The sequence below is a fragment of the Ambystoma mexicanum genome, chromosome 6q, assembly GCF_040938575.1.
Source record: "Ambystoma mexicanum isolate Mex_15411 chromosome 6q, UKY_AmexF1_1, whole genome shotgun sequence".
NCBI lineage: Eukaryota > Metazoa > Chordata > Amphibia > Caudata > Ambystomatidae > Ambystoma > Ambystoma mexicanum.
In genome coordinates this window covers 759,931,463-759,953,739 of record NC_090937.1, presented here as the reverse complement: position 1 = coordinate 759,953,739, position 22,277 = coordinate 759,931,463, and the positions used below count along the sequence as shown (strand labels likewise).

The following is a 22,277-nucleotide window of genomic DNA, read 5'->3' as shown; positions in this document are numbered from 1 at the left end:
TAGGAAACCTGGCCAGTTTATGGGGCTTAGATACCAATGGGCCTATCACTGCCTCCCCATGCCCCTTATTCTTTTATATCTATAGATCAAGGTCTGAACACACCCTAGCATGATCACAATGTGCAACTTCCTGGACAATGTCTGGTGCTGTAAGACCACTATGGTGGGATGGATGCAGTATAAATACATAACATTTTATGACAAGATGAATTTGAGCAGTCGGAGGGAGAATAAGGTCTCTGCTGCCCCTCACCATGGCCCAGTGACTAATCTGTAAACCCCCAAACCTCTTGTTTGCCCAAAATGCTGCCAGCAATGGTGAGCACACTCTATTCCGATTTTTAGAGCATACATTTACTACAGTGTTATGTCTTGGTACTAGCTGTCGGGTGAAAATATAGGAAGGAAACTAATGAGGAAAGGCAGCAGGAAACAAATGGTTTTCAATTTACGACGAAAAGACTGAATTGCATGGAATGGCTTGGACACAACAGAACCTAGGCTCCGAGCATAGAGCAAGTCTGGAGGAGCGAAAAGATCTTGCTGGACGATAAAGGTTAAGCCCATCAGGAAGTGTAAAACCTTTATTGAATACACTGGCATTTCAAACAAAAATGAAGTACAGAGGATTTGATACAGGAGACAGAGGCAGGCCGTGGGTAGGGTGCCTTTAAAATAGGATCAAAAAATGTGGGTTTGAGTAGACTAGATGGCAAGGGATAGAATGATGGACATAGACCTGGGATTTTAACACGGGCACCAACATGAAAAGTGGGAGATGATCAAGGAAAGTTGTGGGTGCAAGTGTCAAAGTTGAGGACTTTGTTTAAGTGATATTAGGCATACTGCAGTAGCCCAAAGAGTAGGCTGGAGCAGTAGTCTAGTTTGACAAGCACAAGAATAGAGATAAGCATTTTGGCTGAGTAGTGGGGGAGGGGTTTTCTTGATATTTAGAAGCTTAACACCAGCGGCCGTAGCAGTCGTCATGATGAATTGTTGCAGTTCGAGTTTCCTATTAAAGATGACTTTGAGGTTGCAAGCGTTAGGTGAGGGAGAGAGGATGCCTGGAAGGAGATGGAAGAGTGATGTTGGAGCAGGAATATAATTAGAGGCAGGTAGGAACAAGATTTTCGTTTTTGAAGAGTTGATCAGGCAGCATAGAGCCATCTTGTGTCAGATGGCTGTGGTGTAGCTAGAGACGCGTGGAGAGACATTCAGCAAGAAAGACGGAAAGGAGAAGCTCTCTGGGTGTCCTCTGCAAAGACATATGAATTGGCCCATGGAGGTAGTGGGGAGCGTGAACTGGAGTGGGCCTGAGAGAGACCCTTTGGGGACACCCATTTCAAGGGCTGTAGGTATGTAGCCATTAGCATTCCAAATGGTGGAGATGAGTGGTTGAAGAGACGAGAGGCTCCCCTGTTAGGTGCAGAATTCTTGAACCAAGAGTGGAGAGTGTGTGGAAGGGCGAGGGATGGCCCACAGTGGCAAAGTCCACAGAGAGTTGAATCAGAATAGAGGTAAGTGATATTTGTGGGCATTACTTTAATTCACTAGAGTGTTTGCTTTGATATCCTGATTGGAGGGCATCGCATACTGAGTGCTCCTCCAGGTAGTTGAGATGGTTGAATATTACACTCTCAAGGATTGTGCAGGAGTGGGGCAGGAGGGAGAGTGTTCTGTAAAAGGAGGGATTTTTGCAACAGCACTCGTTTTCTTAATAAGGGCTCACGACAGTGGCTGTTTTATAGCAGGCAGGGAACATTTATGTGGGAAGAGAGAGGATGGGAAGAGAGAAAAAGGGTGGGGAGTTATTGGGTGCAAGTTCGTTAATAGTTTGAGGCAACAAGGTGTCCGTTGAAGCAGAGGATGGTTTTGTGGAGTTGAGGATAGGCATGGGTTTGGTTGGGAAGGTGGGGGAGAAGTGGGATTGTGAAGAGCGGGTCAGACTGGTAGGAGGTGCTTTGAAGGTGGGATGGGCAGAGGGAAATTGGGTAGCAAAGGTTCTGTATATTTTAATGATTATTTTAGGAGATATCAGCTGATAGAAGGAACACTGGATTTGAGAGGGGGGTTATAGCCTGGAGGGTCTGTCTCCTCATAGCATCTCACAGCACCAATGAGTTGTACCACAAAGCTCAACACATTTGGCAGCAACCTGGGTCTTGCACCATCTTTGAACAGCTTCTCACCACGTTCCAGCAACTTGTCTCACACTGTTTCTCGCACCGCCTTACCAGTGGTTTATGCATCACAACTTTTCTTTTAGCACCTTAGCCCTGCTGCAGCAGCTTGGTCCTACAACGTCCCTGTGTGACCTTCTCTTGCTTTTTCTCAGAAATGTACTATATTGGACTGTGGCAACTTCCCCATCAACTCTTTACAACAGCTATACCTGTTGCTACCCAGCCTCATTGACTCTACACTATCTCTGATCTACTGTATCCCTACACGACATTCATACCCCCTCATGCCAACTATGCCCCTCACAAGTGTTAATTGGGTCTCTCCAAGGTCCCTATGAGGCTATGAAAGACAAATCAGTCATATTGAATACAGTCTGTTTGCTACACAAGATATAGCTGGTAAATGGTGATTTTTGGACGGTTATTTCTTATTCTGTACGAATATAGCCTGGGCTTTATTGGGATCCTACATTACGGACTCAATTTTAACACCAAGCAAATGCAGACAGTTTCACAATTTAAAAAATCTCAGCATTTCATGAACCATCTCCCTGGAATCTGTTCTGCAATTAACAATCTCCACCATTCAAAGGAGGGATTTGGCTGAGATGTAGATGGGCTTCTCCAATAGCCTTAGACCTTGCAGAACATCTCCTTCACATACTCCTTCAAACATAAGCATGATTTTGCATCTTGAGGTAAGTAAGGCACTATGACCATCTTCTCTAACAAGAGATGGAAACTAGCTAGATACTCTCGAATGTAGGTTTCCAATGCATTTTGGGTTTTTTATTCATGCATGTCTGTAATCATAGTATTTATAAGCACGGTCTGCTTTAAGCAAGGGTGCGCCTTCACTTTGACCCAGGTCTCGTGCAGCACAATGCTGTACATTACTGAATAATCTACTGTTGTTCTACATTCGGCATTTCCAAAAAGGTCTTCATCCAACCGGGTTATTTTTTTAAATCATTGTGCATTCTTTTTTTCCCCACCAGGTATCTGGTCGACAATGATAGGGGTAAGAGTTACTGTCGTTGGCACCATGTTGATTAAGCAGGAGTCTCGTTGGATTGACTAACGGAAATCCCTATTCATTCCCTCTTACTGGAGAACATTCACCGTTGCAGGTTCTAATAGGATAATCTGCCAGTGTCCCAATATCTCTTGGCAGTAATGCTCTAGACGTGCCCATTACCCAGTGCAAATGACACCTGAATAAATGCACTGTTGAACATGCTGCAAAGATATTGAAACACCAGCAATATTTCTTCAATATCTTTTTGCGCCTGAAAAAACTTTGCTACCAGCATTTCAGCCATCATATTAATTGTAAATTGTTATCGTGCACCATCAACTGCGTTTGTTTGTTATAATTTTCATCTGCCAAAAATCCTAGGACCGTTTCTTTGTGTTAGTCAAAAATAGCTTTTATGTTCCACGTTCTTAGTATTCATTTGTTGGTAAATTGTGTGGTGCGATTAGTTCTTTTCTTAGCGTTGTTGCAAAACCAGCTATCCTTCTTTAATGTGTATTTTCTCTTTTCTATCCATGTTTGCACAACAAATCAAAGCCCTTTGATGTTCAGAGATGAGTTTTAGCAGACGCTGCTCATCAGATGTATATTATTTCAGTTATTAATTTTTCTGTAAATTATGTTGCTAATCTACCGAGCTCTCTGAAGAGTGCCTTAAAAGCATCAACTTTTATGGCGCCCATTAGCAGAAACGTAGAGTACGGGAAAATTGCCCGTCAAAATTCCCATTTTACTCTGTAATGTGTTATTTGATGTCTACAAAATAAAATAATGCTTTACTGCTTCCATGAAATCACTGCATCATGTGCAGATTAGGGCTTAGTTGTAGCAATTTGTGGGCAATTAATGAGTATATTTTCTTCCCAACTTCAGATATCTGAAATTCACGATGACTTCTTTTTTGACACTTGCCTACACATTGCATGTGGGCGGACGGGGCGTTAAAAGTGACTAAACGAGGACCCCTGGCTTGCTTTTTTTAGAATGGAATGAAACTGCCTGTTGCTCTCCATCTACCATCATGTGTCTTGTTGTTTGTTTGTGTCTTATGCTGCTTGAGACATAACTGTGAGACTCTGGGTCATTGTTCCAGGTGTACTTGTGCATGAAGCAGAGCGCTTATTTTTTAACCCCAAATTCGGCGTGATTGCTATTAACATGGGTATTGTGTCTTTTTGCTTTTTCTTGTTCAGATCCTTTTTGAGAAATCTGATAATGGAAGCCCAGCTTACACACAACAATTTGGCCTTGTCACCACATTTTCTGCAAACACTGCTGGTGTCTTTCAACTGCAGCCCTAATGCTGACATTATGTTTGAAGGGGTTAATGTACAGAATCTACTTGTCATGTGAACAGCATGCCTGCGTGTCTGCTCGTTTTGGGATTGGTAGGCATTATTGATATTATGTTTTTTAATAGTGTGGCAGCTCACCATCGTAGTAGTTCAAACGCATGTAGATCTTGTTGAGGTGCATTAAGTCCCACCCAGGCTAAGAATATTCAAGTGTTTGATACTGAAGAGAGTACAAAAAAAGGAGAGAAGGTAGAGAACTTATATAGTAAGAAAAATCTCTGGTCATAGAAACGCTGCTCCACGGATCTACATATCCTTTCACCATACTTCTGAGCTACACTGGCTCTTGATCCTTTTGACATGAAAGCCAGATGAGTTAAAGGCAAACATTTTAGAGGCAATGGGGTTGTGTGGTGGTACTTTCGATTTGAATACCTATTTCTTAGAAATGGATATCCTCACACCACACTGACCTTTGGAGGGCAAATATTTAAAACTGTTGCCTCTTATAGAGAATGCCTACGAGAAATATTGTTTCAAGGTAAGGAAACTTGTTTGTTTGATTTAGTGTATATGAACAGTGTAAATTTGCTCTTGTTCTAGTTGCTTTTATCACTCCAATTTCTCACAGACTTACTCAAGCTATCTCTTTTACACAGAGCTGGAGTGGGCCAGAAAAGTTGCTTGCTTTAGATGAACTAATTGACAGTTGTGAACCAACGCAAGTGAAGCATATGATGCAAGTGATTGAGCCTCAGTTTCAGAGAGACTTCATTTCCTTGCTTCCCAAAGAGGTAAGAACTTTTCTTCTGTCTGGTCATTTTGGATTATTCAAATATAAAATGCATAATCTTCTGATTAAAAGTCTCCCAAAGTATGCCTTAAAATTAGTCATGTAAAAAAAAACTACAATCCTTTCTTAATTTAATACATCTTCTTTAGCCTCTTACAGAGTTTTAGCTTAGCTTAGCTTACCTTTCGAGCCTGGAGATCAGTGCAGTAAGCTTCCAAGTCTGGGCTCTCTCTGATGTTATGGCAAGTAGTGGCAGGGTAAATTTGCAGGGAACCAGTTAGTGCTGTAAACTAGTAAAACAGGCAATCAGTGGGATCTGTATATGAGGTGTGTGGCACCGAGGATGTGATGCAACGTGATCTCCAACGAGAAGCAGACCCCCCCAACCAGTGTGATTTGGAAAGTAATCAGTAAGGATCAGTAAAGAGGAGTGGAGCCCACAGTTTCCAACCAATTTCCACAACTTATCCTAGACCCTGTGCTGTCTACAGGAGCTGCACTGAGTGGGGCCAGGGAAGCATCATATGAACTCTTCTGCACCGCATTCAACTATGCGGAGTTAGAGCAACATATCTTCCCAGAGGGAACGATGGAAAGTAGGCCAATGCTAATTACAACCGATATGGAATCTCACACTCTATATTGTCTGATGTTTGGACCATTATGTACTTCAATTGGTGTATGCTCTGGCCTATTGAGGTTATGGGTCAAATAGTCATACACTGATGTTTAAAAACAAAAATAAAAAGAAGCCGAGGGCCATCTTGCCTCCTTGTAGCGACCAGACTTTACTTGTCTCCTAATTTATTTGTGCTGGTTGTCGAGCCTGGATCGGGTATAATGTTAATATGGATCACATTCAGGGTGTTTCTTATGAAGTATGTAAGCGTCTGTAGGACATAGTCTAGAAACCGGGTCACAGGGGCTCCATGTTGGGTACAAATCACACTTCTTACATTATGAGCTAGAGCTTACATATCTGCGTTTTGGACTTTATTTTCCCTCAAGTCCAGCTCACTCCAAAGCCTGTCTGTGAGTGTGGGTCTGTTTTTATGTGCTCTGCCTTACGAGCCTGGTTCCCCAAATTGTCATCCTAGTGTCCCTGAGAAGGTATCCCTTCTCTGTTTAGTCATGCATGGGTGTATTTGGAGTAATGGTCTCCCATTGGCTGACCCACTTCTCTGTTTGAATGATTATTGTTGTGTGATTGGGTACTGTGTTCACTCTCGCCATCCCGAGGTGGATACAAGACCCCACACCCCTTCCCACTCCCCTTGTCTACTGCTGGAACTCTGTACCCGCATTACTTGAAAATCTGCTGCTCAAGGTAGGACTGAACCTCTGCACCAGCATGCTTAGACGCTCCACCGATTCCAATAGTGAAGCTCTGCCTCACTAGAAGACCAGGAGGAAATGACTGTGGCACTCCTTCCCCCTGATCTGGTGGGAACAAGTGGATCACAGCTCCTGCTCTAGGGCATTGTCCCCCTAAAGCTCCTGATATTCTCTGCCTTCCCAGATCCAGAAACGGGCGCCTTTTTGCTGCCAGGACTCTGAAGCAGATGAGCAGAGGAGATGTTTAATCCCAGGACATTCTGATTCGATCCCTCCTTCTGGGAAGCTCCAGGGCCCTGTGCTGCCTCTGAACCTTCAAGTGCACCAGCAAGCATACCTCCGGTCCTTCTTACTTGGTTGACCCTGCTTCAGTACGACTTCACAAGCCTTTCTTTGGTAATTGTTCGTTCGTGTAGTCTTCTCAAGCCTACCCCATCTTCGGAAGCCAAATCCTGTGCATGGGGACAGCTTGAGAACATGGTATCGAGGATAAACTCCCTAGGGAAGCTGCTCTGTACTTCAGTTCTTCTGGCTCAGACCCTCGACCTGGGAATCCCTAAATTGTGGACAACCGTCCTCTCCAAAGATCTTGTGGTCCTCCCGGCTCTGGTGCATTGTGGCTGAAAGTTAAGTTGGTCGCCAAACAAGTGCACATCATCTGACTTCCGAAACAGCGAACATGCCTGCAGCAGAATTGCCTGTTCGGTCCTGTGATAATGATCTCCCAACTCCCAGACATTCTTGGCAAGCTTTCTTAGTTTGCTTCTTCATTACTGGAATCCCCCCCCCTCTTCATCATCAAGGGTCTTCTACGGGTCTCACTTCACTGGAACTCTGGAAACTGGTTGTTGGACGTGTTTGGAGAAGGTTAACTCCTCTGCGACAAGGACTCTTCTGGAAACTGTTTTACTTATTTGTTAAATTGCAGCATTTTTTGTTTTGCAAGGTTTGCTTATAAGTGTAGTGATCTTTTTTGTTTGCCTTTTCTTATATAAAGGTTATATTTTCAAATGTAGTGCTCTGTCATGACTACTACTTAGCCTGGTGAGCTTGAGGGAGTTTATATTAGTACCCAAAAGGCTGAGAAACACCTAAAGACCACTGGTATGCAGTGATTTTTGTCGAATTGAAAACTACAAATGGTATTTTTAACAAACCCGAAACAAATTTTTAAAACTATATATGTGTAGTTGGGAATGGCAATAGTAGTTTTGGGGTTGGGGGGAAAAGTATGAATACCATTTTCTTTGAATAGATATTTTCAGTTCGTTAAAAAATAATTTGTTGATTTGTTATTCGTTAAAATCATTTGTAACGAAGACGCCCATCTCTGGCTTACCGAAAATATCCCTAACAATCCACCCACTGATACTCCCCGCAAATGGAAGCACTTGTCTCACTTTTAAAGTCCATTTTTGATATGTTAAATTTCTACATCAAACTTCCCTTTATTTGTTTCATTGGTTTTCATGTGCATTCATGTATATATTTGGTAGCTTTCTTAATAAATATAAAGACACTTACATTTTATGTATTGGCCTTGAAATTAATATTTTAAGGAACACATGTTAAATTGATTAGGTAAAAAAGAAATGACTTTCTGTCCGAAGCTCTCTTATTGAGGAATACATCTGGCCGATTTTGCAGCATATCTGGTACTGGAGTTGTGGTCTTGTTTTTATAAAGCCCTGATACAAGTATGAAAGCATTTATCCAAAGTTCCCCTCTTTAAGAGATAAACTGCTAATTTGGGAACTATACACGTATTTGATTGTAACTGCTTTATTCGACTTTAGATTCCAATGTACACTGAGTATCACTGCATCGTTGGAGCAGGTCCATCCTTTTTATCCGTATTGCCCCCATATTGTAGCTTTCCAATTTTGGTGGACTTGTAGAAGATTTTTATTTTATTATGAGGTTATCTTAGTTAACCGTTTTGACTACTTTGTCATTCTAAAGAGTTGGAAAAGGGGTGATTGTCAGTGCGCTTTGTAATTAACCAACGTCGTTGGTGGGTGCACATAGCCACAGAGTGCAATACGTTTGTCAAGCCCTGCACTCATCACCACATGTATAAAGAAGTAGTGAACGGCAAAGAGTTGTTAAATTTAATATTTTGGCCCTTTGTAAAGCACTCCCCATTAATTGTGATGCTGCTGTGCATCCCACATCTATTGATGCCTCACTTGGAGGGATACAAAAATACTATTGTTTTGTCAATTACTTAGTGTGTGCTCTACTCACGCCTCCCCCGGCAAAGACACCACTCTATTGTTGACATGACTCTTTCATCCTCTATGATGGAATGGCAGAGTGGATGGTAGATATGCTGCTGGGCCTGGTGACCATCGCTATTACTGCTGCCTTATTGGTTTACCGGCCTGTTTAGCACCATGAACCTGTTTCACTGGATGTGCTTCGGACAAAGGAACAGCTTTGTGCCTCTCCTTCCCTAGCTTGTGTATCCAATTCCCAAGCCAACATGGGATATAGTGTAGGGCCATCAACAGTAGATTGTCTATAGTGTGCTTGCACAGAGCAGATTAGATCACCAAGGCGAGCCCCCAGGTTCACAGATGGTCTGCCTTGGCTCCTGTTGTGACATAGGGGGCAGGGCCAGAAGAGCACTCATGGAGCCAATGTTGCGGCTCTGGCTCCTCGTCCCCCACTCTGTACCGTAGCGCGGCAAGCACTTTTGGTTGCATTCCGGGGCTGAGGCAAGCCGGATCTCGGATCCATGTGCGCTGGATCAATGTGAATGCTGTAAACTGTAAACTGGATCCCAGTGTTTTCTGAGCAGGTTCTAGGGTAAGGCAATACACTGCCACCACTAGGGAATGTTAGGAGGGTGCCAGATTGTCCCAACAAGCAGCAAATCTAGCACAGTTTCCAGAGATGGGGTGCCAAGAGTGCAATTTTTCCTGAAGTAGCATACTTTAGTGTACTTGTCTTGATTAGGCAGCACAAATCGGGATGTTGGGTATAGCTCGGACATATCATTAATATTCCATCAAATGTTACATTGGATCATTTATTTTTTATTTTTCATGTTTGGGAGCCATTGTCAAAAATGAACATTTTGCAGCGTAACAGACCACCACTTCTCAGTATATCAGTTGCAAAAGAAAAAAATAAATACTTTAAAAGGACCTGTGTATATTACAGCTTCCAGTGGAACATGCTTTGTCCCATTCCTTTCTACTGATACCAAATTCCAAACATCTTTCGTCATAAATTGACACCATTATCAAAAAATGATACATGGGGAATTAAATATCAAAATCTAATAACCTGAATTCTGTTTTAATATCTGCACATGGTCTCCTATCCATATTTTTGGCCCCACAAAAAGTAATCTTTGAAATCTGAGGCTAGATGGGCCCAATATTGTTTTGTTCCTCAAAGTGTTGGTCCAACAGCGAGTTCATTTGTCTATATTTGAAGACCCGAGCTTGATGACTTTTCTAATAGTATTGCTAATACACATCCTATTACAAACAAGACCATATGCCACAAACAATTAACAAAATCATGTATATTCACGTGTGTGACCTCAAATTATTTAGACCCATTGATGTAATGTTTCCAATTGCAAAATTTCCCACATGAGTATAATCCAACTGGTTTCTGTAAGCAGATACCACACGCATTAGTTATTTTATGGAGGCTACAGGTCAGTTTGTCTCTTTGACCTCTATAAAGATACCATACCCTATGACTTCTGTTCCTTCTTTGTAAAGTCATTTGTGTTATAGATGACACCCTCTTCTTTAATACAAATGACAAGCTTGGGGGTATCTCAATAACCTGGCAGAGAGCTGGTCGGAAAGAGGCGATGCTCCCTAGGCGTAATGGAAAGTCACCAAGACTGCTCCTTCTCTCATCTGCTAATTCCCAGTTCATAGCTGTGTACAGCACAGTATACTTTTTTATTTTGGGATTCTACAGTTCAACATATAGTCAAATTGTAATACTATTCACAGGTTAAATTCATTTACATCTTTCAAATCAATAAAAAAATTAATAATCCTTAAAATGTCTTCAATTATTTTCCATAATTTTGTCAATTAAAAAAATACATCATTTCCAGACATAAGAGTTTCCCATATACCATTGTTGTCAGCTTGCACATTATTACCACAGGGCAATAAATACATCCTCCTTACAGCTTCCAAAGTGACACAATCCAACAATAGATGTTTAGCTGCCTCAATGGTCTTGTCATCACATAGTAGACACAAACTTGCTCCCCTCAAAATGCCAGTATACGCTCCTGTTATTTCATAGGTTTGTACACTGTTGAATTTAATTCTGACATACCCAAGAATATGCCCAATATATAATTCAGCATTCGATTTACCAGCCAGGTCCACCAAATTTTGCTCTCTGCTATATTCGCTTAATATCATGCAACTCCTGTTCTTGAACTCTAGATATGGTACTGTGAATACATAATTGGGAGATATGCTGATGTATAATTTTGCATTATCTGCAAGTGTGAAAATTACACTCGATTTCATATAGTCTCTCTTACTCATAAGAACGTCTCTAAGACAGCGTTGTAGCATTCATAATTTTCCAACACATTCGTAAACAGATTTGGTTTTAGGTGAGATGTTCACAATATTATATTCCAACATGATGCACTGAGCTTGTTTAATCGCAGAAGTCTTAGAAGTATGCATCTCTCTAGTAATTCTAATTTAGTTATCATGTTTAGACCCCAAAGTCACCAGACTGCCCCCTTCTCTCATCTGCTAATTTCCAGTTCTTAGCTACATACAGCACACAATGGATCTATTTGAGAGACACAGACTGGGAGAGAAAGAGTCTTAAGGACATGGGCACCGTGAGACCTTGAAATTGAAGCTGTCTGAGGCCATGTTGCTTTGTTATGGTTAGGCCTTTGCATGCTTTGTCATAACTTGCTTCCTTATGCTTGGTCATGCCCTTATCGTGCCTTGTTCTGCCATTTGATGCCTTACTACATGTGGCTTGATTGTATGGCCCTCACTAACCTGCTCAACATTCTGTTTTCTAGCTCAGGCTTTACTGCTTTCAGGTGTCCCCACTGTGATTCTGACTGCTGGTATTTGCCCTATCTATACCACTGTAATATTACTCCTGTGCGCCCTACTGCAATTTTCCTCCTCTTGAGGACTGTGATGTGTCCCCCAATGCAATTAGTGCCCTACCTTGTTTTTTCTATCTAGTGCCCAATGTAATTTGCATGATTGGCTTCTAGATACTTCACCTTGACATCTTAGAATGCAGAGTTGTTCCTCGGGACCTCCATTAGGACTTTGCCCTCTCTGAAATATCTACTTTGAACTTCACTCGCAAACTATGCTCACATACTGTCTACTTGATATGCAGTGCTGCTTGTTCCCCATGTCTTACACTCCTCCCCCACTCGTTATCCAGTGATGTCACCGGGGAAATGGTTGCCAGATGGCGACATTTCCCTAAACATGCACCCTCTAGAAAATCAAACACTTTCCCCAAATATTCTAGGATTGGAGGTAATCTAAAATTATACCCCTCCTAGAATATTTGGTGACAGAATTTTAGGGATGGGGAAAAAAGTCACCTACCTAGCTGCTACGGACCAGCCGCTACCCTCATCGCACACTGCCAGAGATACCAGCGCTCTTAGTCGTACCTCAGACATATCCTCTCCAAGTAGTCCAAAAAGACCAGGTGAACAGACCTGGCCACGTAGCCGCTCTCTGTATATTGTCCAAAAAAGGACAGTGTAATTCACAAGGATGATACTGTTTCAAGTAGTAACAGTATCCTCTCCAAGTACCTTACCCGAAGGGCACAATAACTGAGAAGTCGCCCAAGGGGCACCCCTTTGATGATGTCACCATGGCCACACCAGATGGCTGTTCACAGTTGCCCACTGGGCCCTTCACTAACCTCCCTGTTCCTACACACTCAACTGCAATGAGCAAACACCATGTACGCATACAATCTAAGACACCAACACAGCAATTAACTAACATATATTCGTTTATTGAAAATGTGTGAGACACCACCTGTGAATCTCGGTCACTTTGAGGCACTAGGATATCCCTGCCAACAGAAATCAAGCACAGTGCTACAGCTCTACAATCCACTTACACATCACGTTCCGGACCAATCCTTGTGTCACGGGCATGCAAGGCCTCCCTCCGGACACAAATGCCTCTATGCTCTCATCACATGACACTTTTCAACAGACATGCACATAGAGCTCAGATTACTTCCAATCTGCATAAATAAACACAACATCAAAGCAACCTTTTTTTCCCCCTCACTTCCCACTAACCGCCCCCTTCTCTTTGCAATCCGCAAAAGTGCCCAGAGGCCATGCAAATGGCAGCAGTGCGAGATATAAATCCTAATAACATAACATGCCTAAAACAATAGTAAAGGATGACTAAACAGCCGCAAATACGGTCATAAAGAGTAATTTGGCCACATACAGCAAAGATGGTAGAGTGCCAAGTGGGTCATGCATCAGTGGTTGAGGCATTCTTTACTATGAACAGCATGGTTTAAGCCATAAACACAGCCCTCAATCATAAACAAACTCCTTGACAGTAAACACCTTTTTGGAAAGGATGTAGAGGGATGGGCTTCAAAAGGTAAAAAGGAAGACGAATTCTTGTCTTAAATCAGCTTACAGAATGAAGATTCACACAGAGAACTGTGGGCAACCACAGATGTTTTGAATGGCAATTTCTTTGCCACAAATCTAACAGATTGTTGAATCCACCCAGGTATATATCCTCAAGCACAGACCCACCAGCCTCAGTATCAACAGCAATGCGGTGAAAGGCAGGGAGGAGGCACTCCTGTAGTCCCAGTAGGTGGAAGAATCAGACATGTCGCATACAGGTGGATGGCAATAACATCCAACAGATCTTCATTGCACCGTCAGAAGTTGATACTGTGTAGGGTTCCATTCCTGCCCCTAAACCATTCAACCAAAGAATACAAAAAATTCAGAATACTGGTAATAGTATAGCAGAGTAAATAGTGCTCTATTAAAGAAGGGGACCGTGGGTGAGGTTCCTCAAAACGAGTGCAACACATGCATCACAATATTTCCTGCTGACCAAAAAGGACTCAGGCCAGTTATCTGTCAAAGTTTGCCACGGTGCAAAGGTTCCAGATAGCAATGTGGCAAGAAGTAATTCCACGTCTCAAAAAGAACATTAGACATGAAAGATGCATACTTTCGTATTTAAAAAAAACAAAAAGGTTAATATCTCAAGGTGAGTGGCAAACACGATCAGTTCATGGTACTGCCTTGTGTTATAACATGTGCACTACCTGTACTCACTGGGGTCCTGGTACTGGGGGAGGCACTTTTACACAGCCAGGGAATACAAGTGAACCAATACATGGATGATTGGCTCATAATAGGGTACAGTACCAAGCAGTGCAGCAAGCACACACAAATCACCGTCATGCTGGGTTCCCAATAAATGTCCAACCCGATTCCAACTCAGGTAAAAAATAATCTTGGGAGCAGAATTAAACAGTGCAATGGTTATCATACCCTTCAAAGGAAAATAATACAAGCTTTCCTGGTGACAGTTCCTCTTTATCAGCCACAAAAGAGTCAGAGTAAGGAAAGTCATGGAAATGGTGGACATGATGTTGTGCATCTTTTTAATACCACATGCTAGGCTCCATATTACACAATACAGGAATGGTTGAACTGTTGATGGTCACAGAGGCTGAAGAGGAATGGGAGGATCTAATGATGGTATCCAAAGAGGTCATCAAGGCACTAATTTGGTGGTACAAGGAAAATCTTTCACAAGGACAACCCTTCGCAATTCCCCCGAAAGAGGGAACCATTACAACATACGCATCCTTGCAAGGTTGGGGGAGCACATCTTCACAAACATCAAGCCAGCTTACAATGTACTGCCTCAGAGACACAAATGCACATCAGTGTCCTTGTGGTCATAGCCGTTCACAAAGGTACACTGTTGCGTTCATCCCCCGTTCCAGGGGCTGGAACAGGGGATAACGGCCCAGCAGCCCAAGTTATCGGCCCGAGCGAAGCAAGGGCGGATAACGAATGGTCCGGGCTGTTATTCCCCCGTTCCAGTGCCTGGGACGGGGTATGAAGGCCATATCACCCCCGGTTGCCAAAGCAGTAAACTGGGGTGCTGAAAAAATGGTCCTTCCTACAGCCGGATGCGTGCAGCATCCCAATGTAAGAAGGAACATCCTTTTCCAAGATGGCCACCATGCAAAGGGAAGAGACAGAGCCTCTTTTCCCTTTCCATGGTGGCCTGCGGGACGCGAAGATGAGCGGCGCTGCCGCCAAAATAAGGTAAGTAGGGGTGAACAAAAAAATGGGATGGAGGGTGGGGGGGGTGGGAGGAGGGACGATGGCTACGGGGGGAGCCGGCGGTCAGACGGCTTGAAACGCAGGCTTGTACCGGCAGTTCAAGCCCACGTTCCTAGCCACCTGATTGGCTGGCTCCCCAGCCCAGGGTGCTACTAAGTTTTCAAACACAAATAGCAAAGAAGAGCGTTCTCATCAGAGCAGACAATACCATTACAATGTTTCACTTAAACAGGGCGGACCTCACTCCCCAACACTCCCTAATGTACACATGAGTACCTCAGTAAATATGGCATTGTTGTATTCCAAGTGGGATACATCTCCACAGCCAGCATGTTCCGCCTGTCGCAAACCCAGTTCTTACATGGGACTTCAATGTGGTACTGCATTGATTGTGCTCCCGCCATTTGAACAGTTGCATAGAAGCTCTCTCAAACATATCACATACAAGATCTCACTACCATCAGAAGAGGGAGTGAGTTGTAAGCACTGTGTGGAGAAACCATTTGTGTAATCCACAAGGATAGGGTGTTTTTCAGAACGCATCCTAGGTTCTTGCCACAATATATTTCTACATTCCATGTCAATCGGTCCGTTGAACCGCCATTCTTTCTTCCACGGACCAGAGTTGTGAGTAGAAGAATCACTACACACCCTGGATGTTGGGGAAGTAGTGTATTATTTAGACAGAAAAAAGACTCTGAAGACAAGCCAATTTTTCATTTTCAAAGCAGGTTAAAAAGAGGCAGGAGCAAATGAAAACAATGTAGTCACAATGGCAAGTATTGCTCAATGGATTGTGGACTGTATATATGGAATGGGAACCACTCTGGCTTTTCATCCTGGGATTGTATTGTAGAGTTATTTATAGTGCGCAATAAAGACCGCGAGGCATCAAGGCACGAAGAGTAAGAGATCAAGGCTGTTAAAAGACAAGGACTAAAACAATAGGTTTTCAAAGCTTTACGAAAGGGAAGATATTCAGAAAGATTTCGAAGATCAGGTGGCAAGGTGTTCCAAAGCGTAGGTTCAAGCACTGTAAAGGATCTGCCCACCCGCCCTCCCTCCTTGCTCTGGCACAGCGAAACCTAGGAACACACAACAATGATTGATTTGCTCAACAAAGTAGTAGAGTAGCACAGTGAACGAGACAGAGCACCTTAACTTTGACTCGGCTCCTAATGTGAAGCCAGTGCAATTGATAAAGTAGGTCCCGAGAGTGAGTCAGTCTGGGGGCTCCCAGAGCAACGCACGCCACAGAGTTCTGGAGAGTTTGAAGACGTTGTTGTAATACTGCTTCTGGTTGGCCCAGATAAATGCCATTGCAATAATCCAAGGAATTCATGATAGTTGCAGTCAAAACTTTGGACCTAGATGCAACCAGTACAAATGGTAAGACATTTTTCAAAACATTCAGTTTTGTGTAGCCTAGTTGGCAGACTGCAGAGATCTGGGCTTCTCTAGTGCACATACGCCATTAGTTTGATCCCTAGGCTATCCACTATTGGAGTAGGCTTTCAGACATGGACCCAGGGAAGAAGGCCAATAGTCACAAGTCCAGGGCTGTCCCACAATATTTGATCCAACCAATAGGACCTCTGTTTTATCTCCATTAAGTTTGAGACAATTATCAGGATACCAGGGAACAAAACCTCAATGAGGTCAAAATACAGTGGAACCTTATGTGAGCAAATGCCAGCAAGCCGAATCAGTGGGGCACAAGGGACCAATGTGGTAATAGGATGAGCAGGTTAGCCAAGCATGCAAACAATCAACATATCGCAAGGCATGATGAGGCAAGACAAAGCATAACAAAACATTAGAGGTTTTAGAGCATGAAAAGTTCCGCTAAGGAAAAACAGCCTGTACCACTGGCCTATGCAGACAGCTGCCATTTCTCTTCCTCACTTTGCCACTGTAAATCTTTCTCTTTCTGGCTACATTCAACTTTATCAACTTTATTCAGCCATAAGGCCATCAAAGTACAACAAAATTCATAACAAGTGAATAATTGCAATGACATAAATTACAATTCAAGCTTTTCAAAAGAAAAGAAACAATAGTTAAGGCCCCAAGGCCAGACCCAAGATCAGCAGTCCCCGTCTCAGGCAAATTCAAATCTATTGACCAAATGTACAGTCACCCACTTCATGGGTGGTTTCCCAGACCCTTTTCCCCAAGGGGCTAAATTAGCTCCAGAGAGCCGAGAGTTTTGTGGCTTCATTTCCTGTAGATTAACAATGGTGTGGTGGAGGTATGGGCTGATTTCAATCATGCTGTGTGGTGACCGGCAGCTAGGCCCAGGATGCCTTTTGCCACTCTTCGGTCCCTCAGATTGATGCGTACACAGTGAAATGCAGGCCCATCATTTTGATGAAGTCTTGTGCACTTGATAATGTCATTGCGAATTAGTGATGAACATCCGCATACCACACAGAATGAGGAATTGCATTTGTTGATAAGCGATTCTCTGGATTCAGGGTAATCCGAGAATACTTTAGAGAATCTATGCAAAAATACCTGCCCACCCCCGGATCCCTTTTGTGTTATAATGTTCTCCTCCTTGCCCGTATTGGAATCCGTCCCCCCCCTTGGCTGGTGGTAACATTTAGTTTGACATTACCTATCCCTCCACCTGGCCTGCTACCCGCGTGCATCCTTCTAGACCCCTGGTCCACCCACCCGCTTATAACCTGCTGACGTGGTTGCACGATTTATATCTGTTGTAGTAGAGTCTGGGCGGCACTTCCCAGACTGACCATTGGTATAGACAGTGTGATCGCTGGTAGAATCAGAGGTGTTCCTAGGTTGGGGTGTCACCTTATTACACTGGGGTTTTGGCTGAGAGGCCCCTGTGTTAACCTCTATTGTAGGGTTGTGCTCTCCCAAAGATCTCCCTCCTCCTTTTTTTTCCCCTCAGAACATGCAGAAGTAACTTCTTTATGTCCGCCAGTTCATGATGGATGAGCGTGCATTTGCATCCCGTTAGTCCCTCTTCAGTTTGTTCTAAGGTGAGAGGGGGTGAGGTAGGCATGCCGGGTGGGAGAAGAATACAGGTACAATTTGTACTCGGCTGCGTTCCATTGTCGGCACACACAACCCAGATCTTGCTTTTGTGGTCTCTTAATCGAGGCTGGGGGGAGCTGATGTCAAGGCGCAAAAAACCCCACCTCCACCCTGTGGGATGCTAGGTGCTGCATCATGATCTATGTAAACTTTGGCTATGGCAAGTAAGTTTGTGGCTGGATATCAGGACAGAACAGTGTCGGGGTAATATGTACAGTTCTCCAGAGACTTGCCCTCAGAGATTACTGCATTTTTTTTTTCCTTTTTGGGGGTTATCACAGTTAGATTAAAAATATTAAGAGGGGCGTGGCTAACCGTGGGATGCAGTAGAAGTACATCTGCTCGGCTCCTGCGGCCGCACTAACATCCGGTTATAAAAAAGCCTGTTTTCGGGGGTAATAAGAGCTGGAAATACCCCGATGTGACAGCGAACATCCTTGGGCACACCCGGAGGGAAGATCGAAGAGAACCGCGGTCAGATTCACCGAGACGACCGTGTGAAGTTTTGTGGCGACAGCAACTAGCCCGTCTTCAAAATGGCGGCTGAGGCAGTGTCCAACCAGCAACAGACTGGTCGATCACAGCGGAAGTAGGGTGCGGAGTCCCGGAGAGGCCCCGATCGGTGGACACGTTCTCGCAGGACAGCACAGACAAGAAAGCACCGGGAGAACCTGCCGAAAAGTGGAGTCTGGGCCTCCCGCGCCAGTTCCCGCCCTTCGGGGGGCCTGGCCGGAGCATCATCACTGGCCGGGAAGTCAAGAGGGCCAGCAAAGGGAGAGAGGGCTGTGCACCCGTGTGATTCCTGCCCTCCGATAACAGGTGAGCGGGGAGGCCCGGAGAGAGAGGCCTTCTGCCTTTCTGCCCCTGCGGGAGCCACTGATTCAGTGACCTACACGCGGACCCGTGGGCTGATGCGAGAGCGAGGGATACGCCTTGCCCCAGAAAGCGTGCTGCTGCTGGGCGGCGGGTGGCTGCGTCGGCCCTGGAGTGAGGACATATCCCTGGAGCACAGCAGCAACAAAGGGAGCGATTTGCCAACAAGGTAAAAGAGACGAGGCACACCGGGAAGCGTAGTGCTCAGGCAAAAGCTGGCTGGACGGGCATCCACATCGGCCCATATAGCGTACAAGGTGGACTTGGTGCCATGGGGAAGGACAGGCCGAGGAAGCTTCATGCCCAAAGCAGAATGGATCAGTACACCATTCTTCCACCCCAGCCCACTGAACACCACCCGCAATCCTCAGACGACATGGAGACGGACCAAGGAATCTCGCTCAAAGACATCATGGCTGCCATTGCCGACTCCCGTACGTCCATGGAGCAGAAAATGGACGGAATAAGCATGGATGTTTCCCTCCTCAGGCACGACCTCCAAAAACTAACGGCACACACCGGCGAGGCTGAGCAGCGCATTTCCAACACGGAGGACAGGATGAACACCATGCAACAGCAGCTTCATAACACGATGTCCAAAATGAAGGTGCTGGAAGACAGAATTGAAGGAGAGGGCAGATCCAGACGCAACAATGTGCGCATCCTGGGTATACCCGAAAAGGCAGAGGGCGCCTGCATGGAACTTTTTCTAGAACAATGGCTTTCCGACCTGTACAAGCCCGATGCCTTTTCCAAGTTCTTTTCCATAGAGAGGGCACATAGGGTGCCCACGGGCAGGCCACCGCCTGGCGCTGCCCCCCCACGAACTGTAATAGCAAGATTCTTAAATTACAGAGACCGCAACGCCCTACTGCAACATGAGCGCGCCAAAGGAGCTGTCGCGTTCAATGGCTTCAAAATTGCCTTTTCCCCGGATTACACGAGGGAAGTGCAAAGGGCAAGACAATCCTTCGACTCCCTGAAAAGACAGCTACACACGATGGGATTGAAATACGGCCTGCTCTTCCCTGCCCAGCTCAAGATTTATCACAAAGGCACAACAGTCCATTTTAGTGACCCTAAGGAGGCTTGGCGCTGGGCCGAGCAAAACATAGAGGTAGATTGGTCCGCCCCCCCGCGAAAATAGGGGAAGAAATCGAAGACCTCTGCCAGACCAACGGCGAAAACCCCGATGACCACCACCGCAGGACCCACCGGAAGACTTAGGGGGGTGAGAACCCCCCCCTCACCACGGCTGTCAAAATCCTGTGACCACACTGAGATACTCAAGTCAGACCATAGATCTTCCCACAGTACACACACACACACACACATACACAATGATAGGCAGCACATACCCACCTATAGCGGCTGCGGTATGCCCCAAGCCCTACAATAGAAGGAGAACCAGAGAGTGCAATAAATTTCGGGCGTAGTATACGCGCGGACTCCCGCTGGGATCACCTTTAGAGGAGTACTACCTTCCCCCCGGGTTCCACCTAGGGGAAGGCCACTTTTATTTGATATTAAGTTCAGTGCATGTTAGGTGTCCAGTTGACACCATAGATTCTTTGTTTGGGCGACCGATGCTTCTAGTCGGGAGGAGTATGGGGTGGGGGATTTTGGGTTTGTTAAGCACAGCTTCATTAGGGACCTGTCGAACTAATAGAGGAACATGGCCAGAAAGGATGTCAGTACACCACGGGCATATTTCCAACAGGCGCACAATGCTGCCGGTGACAATCAGGGCAGCCACCAACACATGCTCACATGACAGTGTGTCGTAACAATGTCGACACTCTCAGAACACTGAAGCTCATGTGGTGGAATGTCAATGGCCTGGGCAATGCACTCAAGCGCCGCCTGGTGCGCCAATTTATTAACAGACGGGGGGCTGATATAGTGTTCCTATCCGAGACACATCTCGCAGGTACAGAATGCACCCTATTTAGGCGTACAAATTATAAGCTGACATTCCACTCAGGCTTCACGATGGGTTCAAGAGGCGTCATGACCTTGGTACACAAAAACCTCCCCCTCCACCTCTTCACGGTGACCCATGATACAGGCGGCAGGTACATATGTGTTGGGCGACTTATGGGGGCAATCCATCGCACTGATAGCTGTCTATGCACCACCGACCCTTCTAGAACCACTGCTCACTGACATTACCCCGTTAATCGCTTTCCACTCGGGGGCCCACGCCTCGCTCTCCAGATTGGACTACTTCTTCACTCCCGCAACTGACCTGTATAGGGCACAGGAAATAAACATGCTGCCTAGAGGCATCTCTGATCACTCTCCGCTATAAATGTTACTTATAATGTCCCGGAGGATCCCACTGCCATGTTGGCGCCTGAACAGTTACTATCTGGGAGATCCTGAGCTGGTGGACAGACTACAGGAGACCACCAACACATACTTTGAGTTAAACACACAGGTGGCAACGAATCCTGAAATGCTATGGGAAGCCTATAAAACGGTGCTAAGGGGCGAACTAATATCATGGACGCGGGCCAAAAGGAGGCTGCACATGAGTAGGATTCTTGAGGCAGAGCTCCATGTCAAACAGGCAGAGGAGGGGCATGTAAACGAAAATACGCCGGCCTCTAACCGGACGTTGCTACTAGCACAAAAAAGATTGCAAAGCATAGCGATGGATAACGCTCGCCAAGCGCACACTGCTATGAGAGCAAGGATCTATGAAACGGATGACAAGTCCAGCAAGATGCTGGCATGGCTGGAAAGGAAGGAGCAGGGTCGCCGCCATGTCCGGAGACTCGAAGCGGACGGATCAAACGTAAGGGTGACGGACCAGGAAATAACCCAGGGCTTTGCGGAATATTACGCAGAGTTATACAGTGAATCCGCAACCCCGATGGACGCTACGATTATGGACCGAATTGAAACTCCTACCCTGAATGAGGCGCAGCGGCAACGGTTGGAGTGGGAGATCACTCAGGATGAGATTCTACCCGCCGTTTCTGGACTCCAGACCGGTAAGACTCCTAGTACAAATGGCTTCCCGGTGGAGCTATGGCGAAGGGTGGGTACCAACGTGATAGCCCCCCAGCTAATGCAAATGTACCTCCATGCACGTGAAAAGGGCATTCTGCCTCCAGATCTCCGAGAAGCAACGATAGTAGTGATACCCAAGCCGGACAAGCCCCCGGAAAGATGTAGCTCATACAGGCCCATTTCACTCATCAACTCAGGAGACTAAAATACTGGAAAAGCTTCTAGCGGACCGCCTACAAGAGGTCATTCCCTCCTTGATTCACCCGGACCAGTGCGGTTTCATGCCACAAAGATCAACTCGCATGAACCTCTGCAGACT

General features: G+C 45.1%; 1 protein-coding gene across 6 annotated transcripts in view; it reads left to right on the top strand.

Moving 5' to 3' along the window:
- Nucleotides 1-22,277, top strand: part of FBXW7 (F-box and WD repeat domain containing 7) — a 1,581,903-nt gene that overhangs the window by 1,500,901 nt on the left and 58,725 nt on the right. For all 6 annotated transcript variants that reach the window (XM_069631275.1, XM_069631278.1, XM_069631277.1 and 3 more), the window contains one exon: nt 5,174-5,308. In XM_069631275.1, the coding sequence (XP_069487376.1) occupies nt 5,174-5,308 (135 nt within the window). The remainder of the gene's footprint in view (nt 1-5,173; nt 5,309-22,277) is intronic.